We start from the raw sequence: 10,231 nt of genomic DNA, 5'->3' as shown, positions 1-10,231 counted from the left end.
TGTGTGCAAAACTTTGATCCCCCCTTGGTGCCCCATCCTATCCCCCGGCGCCATGATTTGAACAAACTTGAATCTGCACTATGTCAGAAAGTTTTCATGTAAAAATCAGCTTTTCTGACTCAGTGGTTCTTGAGAAGAAGATTTGTCCTATATATTTGTATGTAAAACTTTGATCCCCTATTGTGGCCCCATCCAACCCCCAGGGCCCATGATTTGAACAAACTTGAATCTGCATTATGTCAGGAAGCTTTCATGTAAATCTCAGCTTTTCTGGCTTAGTGGTTCTTGAGAAGAAGATTTTTAAAGTTTTTCCCTATACATTTGTGTGTAAAACCTTGATCCCCCCCTTGGCACCCCATCTTATCCCCGGGGGCCATGATTTGAAAAAACTTGAATCTGCAATATGTCAGGAAGCTTTCAGGTAAATTTCAGCTCTTCTGGCCCAGTGGTTCTTGAGAAGATTTTTAAATGACCCCACCCTATTTTTGCATTTTTGTGATTATCTCCCTTTTGAAAGAGTCATGGCCCTTCATTTGAACAAACTTGAAAGCCCTTCACCCAAGGATGCTTTTGGCCATGTTTGGTTGAAAGTGGCCCAGTGGTTCTGGAGAAGAAGTCGAAAATGTGAAAAGTTTAACAGACAGATGGACGGACAGACAGACGACGGACAAAAAGCGATCAGAAAACCTCACTTGAGCTTTCAGCTCAGGTGAGCTAAAAAGTCTGGACAACCAATGGGACTTACTGACAGACAGAGAAGAAACCTAAATATATAGTCCCCTTTGATTTTACAAACAGATAGGAGACTAATAAATATCCACTACCTTTGTAACAGCACTTTTCTACTGCTGACCAGTAGAATGTAAAAATAATAAAGAGCGTTCTGTGGAATCATAAATTATTTACATTCAAATACATGACATACAATACAAGATTTATCACATTTTTAAAAGGCAGACAATAGGTACTAGGACCAGGTCTCAAAAGGTATAGTAGGAATATTATTGTGTTCTTACTCACTAATGTCTACAGACAAAATTAGTAACTTAATTCTAAACTGTTTCTTTCAATCTATTACATTAATCCTGAAAATTGCCTGTCATCAGTAGTATAAGTATTAGCTGATTTCGTGGAGATTTATATAAAATAAAATGCGAGTCAAAATCAAGAATATTTTCACATTTCTAATGTTAAACAGATGAAAATTATTTTCATGCTTTTTAGTCATTGATGGTAGTCACTGGAGAAGTTCCAAATCCCCCTAACTTGTTGGAGTAGCTGCCTGCAGCACTATGCATAGATCCATATAACCTTGGGGTCCCTCGTGGGGTGCTTCTGGTGGGTGTACCTGCACCTCCATTAGGATGGTAAGAGTTGATACTGAAGGAAACAAAGAGGTCCATGAACCTTATCATAGTATATATAGCATTGGGAATTGTTTATCACTACCAGTTACCGGGGAAAACACAATGAATTATGATTATATTAGGAGAATATTTTGTTATTTATAGTTTTTTAAAATTACAGTCAAATTTCTTTTTCTAGAAACTTTATCTTTAACTTGGTGGCCCCCGAATGAATAAGATTTACATGAACTTCATATGATTCCAAAAACACTTACCAAAGTTTGGTATAAGCTGTGTTTATATCATTCAGACACACAGAATGATTTTCCTAACTACCTTTTAAAGTATGGTCAACAACCAAATAAATACTACACTGTACTTGCCTTCTTGTCAAATCATTTCTGCTGAGGTCATCCTCACTGTCATAGCGACGTGGGTTGTCGAAGAAGTACTGTCTGCTGTTTTGGCTGCGACTAGACAAGTCCACCAGGTCCTGAAATCCGGCATCAAAATCAATTTAGTACTTGTAAAGAAAACATTTACAACCACCACTTTGGATCATAAAATGCAAAGAAATTGACATGTTTAGTTTTTTTTGTTCTGTTTCAAAGAACAATATCTGGAAATGTGCATCAAGTAAATGAGCCTTAAAGGGGCATGGGCACGATTTGAGCTGAAAATTTCGTTATTGTTTACAATGCTTAACTAAAGTATTTCTAATGGTCAACCAAAATTTGAACATCAGTTGTTAAGTTTTAAGTGAGATACAGCACTCACAATTGTTTGTTATGTAAACAGGTTCGTGCCATGTTTTTGTTTACATTAGACTATTTTAATAGAAAATAGCGTGTTTAAAACAAAATGAGATGTGCCAAACACTAGAAAATATTTAATTGTGTGAAGAATTCACTTATAAATTGAAAAACTCTGCTTTAAACGAAACTTTTACTAGTTTATCTAACCTATGTAAACAAAAACATGGCACGAGCCTTGCTTACATAACAAGGACTTGTGACCTCTGTATCTCCCATGTACCTTGACTACTGACAGTCAAATATTTGCTGATCATTGGTAATACCTTATAGTTAATCATTCTAAACATTAAAAATCATAAAATAAAATTTGAAAATTTTCAGCTCAAATCATGTCCTTTAATTTTCATCATGCTTAGATTTATTTGATTCTTACAGTAGAGTAATATGACTGGATCCTTTGAAACTAGTATTAGATGTACATACATTGGGTTTTACATCACTTACTAAACTTGTTTGCGGTCTTTTGACACGAAAATACACGACTATCACAAAGGTTGGAAGAAATTCCCAGACAAAAAGGATGACTCCAAAAGAGATGAAAGCATATCCTCTGTCCAAATCGACCAAGTCTGCCTGAAATCGTTTAAAGACATTCAATTACCCACTGTTCGTGTAAAGGTCTATAAAAGACAACAGTCTCTTTTGGCCTTTGTAGATAGACTGAATCTTAATTCACCAAAGACTCACATCTAATGTTTCATTTTTGGAGTACATGTCACCTTGGCCCATATTTAGAGATTTTCCCTATATATTCACATGTAAAACTTTGATCCCTATTGTGGCCCCAACCTATCCCCGGTGGCCATGATTTTTTGCAAACTTGAATCTGCATTATGTCAGGAATAAGCTTTCATGTAAATTTCTTTGGCCCAATGGTTCTTGAGAAGAATATTTTTAAAGATTTCCTCTATATAACTTTGATCCCCTGTTGTGGCCCCATTCTACCTCTGGGGTCCATGATTTTAACAAAATTAAATCTGCACCAAGTCTGGAATAAGTTTTCATGTAATTTTGTACTTTCCTGCCCAGTGGTTCTTGAGAAGATTTTTAAAGATTTCCCCTATACAGTGGAGCCTCGTTAATCCAGACACTTTGGTTCCCAGCAAAATCGTCCGGATAAATGAAGCGTCCGGATAACTGAATCGCATATTTTTTATCTTTACATAAGTAACCAATATGCTTACTTTATTGATGCATAGTGAATGAAATACATTCTATCATTGAATTTGACCATTTGCATTAGTAAAGAAAAAAATAATATGTTAACATTCACATGCATTTCAAAGCACTAAAATTGAAATAATACGTGTGCAGTGTATTTGCCTATGCTTACATTGTACATGTATATATATTAGCACTACAAATAAATCTACAAAACAGTGTACCGTATGCACGAAAACAAATAATGAAGCACACTATGTAACTATAAATAAATAAATCATTAGTAACTAACATAATCATTTACACTTAAAACATTTCATCACATTTTTACTTCTTAAAGAGGCCGGTCATTTCAATATGTCACACTTTACGGGTTCGGCGGTCTGTTGAAACAATCTTCATCGTCCAAAGTTGATTTAAGAATTTCGTGTTTATCACGTCCGTTAACTGACATATCATCACACACCACCTACATGTAATTTAAGGGAAGTGCTGACAGGGTACAGGCAATCGCTTCAATTAGACAGTTTGGCTTGTTTTCTTTATAATTTACGCCTTGCTAAAATTGTCCTACACAGACCTTCCCTCAAAAAAATTACAGTCCGGATCCGGAATGCGAATTTCCGGATTAATGATGCAAAATAACGTATAAAAATTCCGTTCCCTAGAAAAATCGTCCGGAAGGTGAAGCGTCCGGATTAATGGCGTCCGGATTACCGAGGCTCCACTGTATATTTGTATGTACATGTATTACTGTTCGTTATCTTCACCTTTCATGTAAAACTTTGATTCCCTATTCCTAACCCCAGAGGCCATGATTTTAAAAAACTTGAATCTGCACTATGTCAGGAAGTTTTCATGTAAAATTCGACTTTCCTGGCCCAGTGGTTCTTGAGAAGATTTTTAAAGATTTTAACTATATATTTGCATGTAAAACTTTGATCCCCTATTGTGGCCCGATCCTACAACCGAGGGCCATGATTTTTACAAACTTAAATCTGCACTATGTCTGAAAGCATGTCTTTGGCCTGATGGTTCTGGAGAAAAAGATTTTTAAAGGTTTTTTTTCTATTTATCAGTATGTAAAACTTTGATCTCCTATTGTGGCCCCATCCTACCCCTGGGGGCCATGATTTTAACAAATATAAATATGCACTATATCAGGAAGTTTTCATGCAAATTTGTACTTTGCTAACCCAATGGGTTTTTTTCCTGAAAGAGAAACTATGTGAAAATAGCCATTTAAAATCAGAATACCAAACAAAAGACCCATGGGCCAAATCACTCACCTGAGTCACCTTGGCCATATTTAAAGAAAAGATTTTCCATACACATTTGCATGTAAAACTTTGATCCCTATTGCGGCCCAACCTACCCCCCCCCCCCCCCCCCCCCCCAAGGGAATGATTTTTACAAACTTGAATGTGCACAATGTCAGGAAGCTTTCATGTAAATTTGTACTTTCTTAGCCCAGTGGTTCTTGAGAAAAAGATTTTTAAAAACTTGAATCTGCACTATGTCAGGAAGCTTTCAAGTAAATCTCAGCTTTTCTGACCCAGTGGTTCTTGAAAAGAAAATTTTTAAATGACCCCACCCTATTTTTGCATTTCTTGTGATTATCTCCCCTTTGAAGGGGACATGCCCCTTCATTTGAACAAACTTGAAAGCCCTTCACCCAAGGATGCTTTTGGCCAAGTTTTGTTGAAATTGGCTCAGTGGTTCTGGAGAAGAGGATGAAAATGTGAAAAGTTTACAGCCCTTCACCGGCAGTGGTGACGTCTCCATATGAGTGAAATATTCTCGAGAGGGACGTTAAACAATATTCAATCAATCAGTTCAACATCTACATTTTCATTTTTATAGTGATGTGAGTTAAATAAATACCTGTGATGTCACATTGGTCCAACCATACCCAAAACTTGGAATTTTGTTGAATAAAAGCACAGCTAGAATGTTGTATATAGCACGAGAGGCATACAACAAAATGATTAAAATGGAGAGAGTCAGTGACTGACATAAAGTTGTTCCCTGTAAAATAAATCAAAACGAGATGCACAATAACTAGAGATTGTTTTAATGAAAAACAAATGTCTCCCCAGCTCCCCAAATTGTGTAAGCACTCCAAATAAAACCTCGTCCCTTTATTGTACTGCATGGTATGGAGGAGAAAGCATGAGCAAGAACATAGACAATATAAACTCCGAAACGCCACATTGGAGAAGTGTTCACAAACTATTTTACACCCTCCACCCCTCAGATCTACTAAAACTTTAAGGAAAACAATTGGATCCCCCTGTCCCTACAATATACATATCTGCAAATGGCATTGAAGTATCATACAAAATTTCAAGTCTATCGGACAAGCCATATAGGAGGAGAAGCATTTACAAGCTATTTCCACATCCTGCACCCCTCTTAGATCCACTATAACTTTTAGGAAAATAATTGGATCCTCCTATTCTGACAATATGCACATCTACAAATGGCAATGAAGTATTGCACAAAGTTTCAAATCTATCTGATAAGCCATATAGGAGGAGAAGTGTTCACAAGCTATTTTACATCCTCCAACCCTTTTAGATCCACTATAACTTTTAGGAAAATAGTTCGATCCTTCTGTCCCGACAATATGCACATCTACAAATGGCAATGAAACATTGTACAAAGTTTCAAGACTATCCAATAAGTCATATTGGAGGAGAAGTGTTCACAAAACTTTGTGACAGACGGACGGACAGAAAGTACAAAAACAATAAAACACTTAAGCCAAAATAATTATATTTACTTTTTCTTAATCATGTCACACATTTTTTCTAAAGATATTTTCTTTCTCTATTATTGATAAATCCTTCCAATGCAAACAGAATATCTGACATTATTAAACTATATATATTACGTTTCACACACATGGTTCTTGTAGTAGCTGATAGAACACTGAAATTTACCTTGGCTTCTAATATCACATTAGATGAGGACATGGTCCTCATTTTGTAGATACAAACAGACAAAACAATGGCTGCCAACAGGAAGAGCGCGCCATTAATGCTGACACGAATAACAAGGATGTATAGAGGGAGGGAGTGATGGTACTGCTGTTGGTGATTGATCAGCACAGCACTCGTCACATTGGTGGCTACGAAAATCAGCACAACAACAGCCATTGTCAAACGGAATGGAATCCTAATCAAAAGACACCATTAAAATCATCAAAACCTGAATACATATGAATCCTCAGTCCTGTCTGAAGTGCATGAAACCTGTCTAAAATTGAGGTGTACACAGTCATCAACTTATGTATAAACCATGCACAACATGTATGAAAAATGTCACAGTAGTTGATTATTGTTAGTCATCATTTATTTGCTAAAACTTAATTTCATGCAAATTAGTGAGGTACGTTCCCTTGATGTGTAAATAAGTATCTTGTGAATAATATACATAGTAAACTCGTCAAAACTATGTCCTGCAATAATGAGGTAAACTATCAGTGATTTACAGAAAGTCCACCGCCTCTCAGTGATTTAGGTGGAGGAAGGCTGAGGGACAGAAAGCACAAAATGGAAATTCATACAGATCTCTGCCCACCAGATAGCATTAATAGGTAACATTAATATCAACAAAAGGAAAGATATCGTATTTCATTTTTCAGAAACTATTCATTGATAAGGTTTCTATACTTACTTATAACGACTTGGCTCATATTTCGCTCTTGCCTTAAATACAACCTAAAATTATAAAAGAAAGATTATTCATGGAATTGTGAGGCATAAATGATTTAACAGAAAGAACTGACATAGCTCTTACATTCCAAAAAATACATAAATCATTATGATAACAAAGTACATGTACATTTGTAGAATGAACCTACAAATCACAAAAATACGAAACTAGGTTGGGGTCATTTAAAAATCTTCTTCTCAAGAACCAATGGGTCAGAAGAGCTGAAATTTGCATGAAAGCTTCCTGACAAAGTGGAGATTTAAGTTTTAAAATCATGACTCCTAGGTTTAGGAAGGGGCCAAAATAATGTCTCATGCCCCAAATCCTAAAATAATTGTGACACCCATGGAATTTAATTCTGCAACAAATTATGGAATATGCATATACACATAATATACATGCATATGGTACAGAGCTCCAGATAAGGTGCGTATCAGCGTAAATACTTGTTGAATTTTACCAAATACACATGTAAGTTGAACATCATGCGTGCAGTTACGCATTAGCAAATTTAAATACGCTTCACACCCCCAAAGTAATGCGTACATGTGATATAATATTACTGAGTATGAGTACGATTTAGAGCATGGAGTTTGAGGGTTATATATATATATCTATATAATATGATATAAATACGTATTATTTATTCATATGAATTAAGGTTAGCCCAGGGCTTGCTCATACATGAATTAGCGCTATGAAATATATTTCGATGACAATCAGAATTTTAAGAGTTTGGAAGAGTTAACTCAATACAACTATATGGGACTTATTGTTATACTTTTTTTTTAAAGAGGTAGTGTGTGGTCGAATCACAGAAAAAAAACCCATGTGTTATCAATCGTAGATAAATGATATAATCGCTGCTGAAACATTGTACAGAAAATGTCACCGGATAAACATTACTTCTTCCGTTAAACTAAAAGTTTTTCTGAAAGGCCGCTCCAGCAGCATTGTCTTAATAAGTATTTAAAAGCATTTGCAAGAATGGGAGTTGCGTATTTATTTGATACTTGTATATTTACGCAGGGGGGGGGGGGGGGGGGATCCTTTGTAGTTCTTTTTATTTAAAAAAAAAAACCTCTTCATTGTCTTTGGGATTTTTAAATTTATCATTGTGGTATTGAAATTTGATATGTCAGACACTCAGTCACATAATTACGATCCAATTCCGTATTAGTGGCAAAACAGCAAAGATAATCAGCCCATGTATGCAATCAATATATGATGTGTTAGCTCTTATGACATAATTTAATTTGCACCATAATAATGAATTCATTTCGAATACTTGCCTGACCAAAAAAAAGAACAAGCAGACACAAAGTAATAAACTGCAAACACACCGGGAAGGAATAAAACAACCAGTTTAAAAACATGGGCAGTTTGTTTGCCAGAATGCAATTATTAAAATAAAACGAAAACAGAGTCGTTCTCAATCCCGACCACAGCAGACAGGTGAACAGGAAGCATGTCTGGTAACTGAACCGTTTATGTCTGTAGTACCATATCATCCACAGCTGACATAGCACGAAGAAAAACAGAAATCCGTACAGGGATATGTAAGTGATCGTCAGAGACAACTGTGTCGTTGGAGCGAGAGCGGGTTTAACGGTGGGGAAATCTGCTGTATCGATAATCCATCCCGTCTCTGTATGCTTCCCCATCGAAATAACATTGTCCCTCATAAGTTGTTTCCTTGATTCGCTCGGGAATAATGACATTTGTGAATACCATCTGACAACTCTGAGCATGTGTATGGTCACACATTTCCTTTCATGTTTAACCCCTCTATACAGGTTCTACAGATCAGAAAGAAAAGTCACCAGCCCAAAAAAATAAAAAACCCAAACAGAAGTAACGGAGCAATATCTTAGCACATGACAGCTATGACCTTGACCTTAAAATGTATACAAGGAAAGAAAGTAAAATATTTTTCCGGTTGTAAATATAGAATCAGTATAATAAAATGAAACGAAATCTTAAAAAAATAATTAGCAATAAAGCAATCATGTAGACTATATATATTAGTTTCTGTAGGTGTAGTTTTATTATGTGCGGGACAGAAACATGTCAGCGTCCATAGACACCTGACTCTTACTATTGCTGTTCACGGGAGATACGAATGATGTTTCTCCGAGTAACAAACCATTTAAACCGACAGTGGAGAATTCAATGTAATCTCCAGACATGTTTATACAGCGACATTAAAGTAAAGAAAACCAGATCGTCAAAAGGAAAGTACAAACAAACCATCTACCTACCCAAGACAGAGTTTGTATTGAGTCTTAAAAAACTGGAGACTGTGGACAGTGCTGAAAAGGTAAGGTTTATTTTAAACTATTGTTTGTTTTCTCTCTGCAACCAGGGATTTTAATATTCAAATAGGCCTTGGTAATATGTTGACGGTGCTTCCGTTTAGGCTATTCTCTTTAGAGAAGTCGAGAGGCATAGCCTTCATCGACTTCTCTTCGCAAGCATTCATATTTTGATTCTGGAAAACGTGTAAATGCCGGAGTCGGTGACGGTTTATGCTTCGACCGACGTTTCGACTCGGATGTGCCTGGATTTACGCAATAGACAACTTGTTTTCAAACATTTAGCAGTAAATGCACAAAACCATCACAATTAAGGAAATCAACACTTACTTGCTTTTAATCCATTTTCAATATGTCCCCTGTCCCGGGTTTACGTTAACTGGTCTTGGGAGTTGTCAAAATAGGGGACCAGTTAAGAGAAAGTAAACAGAGTTGTGATTTAAACCCGGGACAGGGGACATGTTGAAAATGGATTAAAAGCAAGTAAGTGTTGATTTCCTTGTGACGGTTTTGTGCATTACTGCTAAATGTTTGAAAACAAGTTGTCTATTGCGTAAATCCAGGCACATCTGAGTCGAAACGTCGGTCGAAGCATAAACCATCACCGACTCCGGCATTTACACGTTTTCCAGAATCAAAATATGAATGCTTACGAAGAGAAGTTGATGAAGGCTATGCCTCTCGACTTCTCTAAAGAGAATACCGTTTAGGCGAGTGCAGCTTCATGTATGTACAAATTTTGTAATGTTCATGCTTTGATCAGGTTCAATTTAAACAATATCTATTTGCCAAATACTCATTACATGGATTTTCTCCCAATAAAAATGATTATTAAAACATGTATACATGAATGTGATTGAAATATATTTATGCT

At 36.1% G+C, this 10,231-nt stretch overlaps 2 protein-coding genes across 3 annotated transcripts in view; one reads left to right on the top strand and one right to left on the bottom strand.

Moving 5' to 3' along the window:
* Positions 1 to 881: 881 nt before the first annotated feature.
* Positions 882 to 8,937, bottom strand: LOC125649371 (G protein-coupled receptor 137Ba-like). 2 transcript variants are annotated; one of them, XM_048876870.2, is made up of 7 exons: positions 8,335 to 8,937; positions 7,004 to 7,047; positions 6,268 to 6,502; positions 5,207 to 5,350; positions 2,606 to 2,734; positions 1,730 to 1,839; positions 882 to 1,380 (listed from the first exon to the last, which is right to left on the bottom strand). In XM_048876870.2, the coding sequence occupies exons 1-7, from the start codon at positions 8,791 to 8,793 to the stop codon at positions 1,221 to 1,223; spliced, it is 1,281 nt and encodes a 426-aa protein (XP_048732827.1). In that variant the 5' UTR covers positions 8,794 to 8,937; the 3' UTR covers positions 882 to 1,220. The 2 variants fall into 2 exon arrangements, with proteins under 2 accessions (XP_048732827.1, XP_048732828.2); XM_048876871.2 differs by having other exon boundaries at positions 8,546 to 8,914.
* LOC125649356 (isoleucine--tRNA ligase, mitochondrial-like) overlaps positions 8,913 to 10,231 on the top strand; it is a 41,456-nt gene continuing 40,137 nt past the window's right edge. The window contains exon 1 of the mRNA XM_048876827.2: positions 8,913 to 9,362. Within this exon, the coding sequence (XP_048732784.2) occupies positions 9,165 to 9,362 (198 nt within the window). The 5' untranslated portion in view covers positions 8,913 to 9,164. The remainder of the gene's footprint in view (positions 9,363 to 10,231) is intronic.

Source organism: Ostrea edulis, chromosome 5, assembly GCF_947568905.1.
Source record: "Ostrea edulis chromosome 5, xbOstEdul1.1, whole genome shotgun sequence".
Lineage (NCBI taxonomy): Eukaryota > Metazoa > Mollusca > Bivalvia > Ostreida > Ostreidae > Ostrea > Ostrea edulis.
This window is presented reverse-complemented; position numbering and strand designations above follow the sequence as displayed.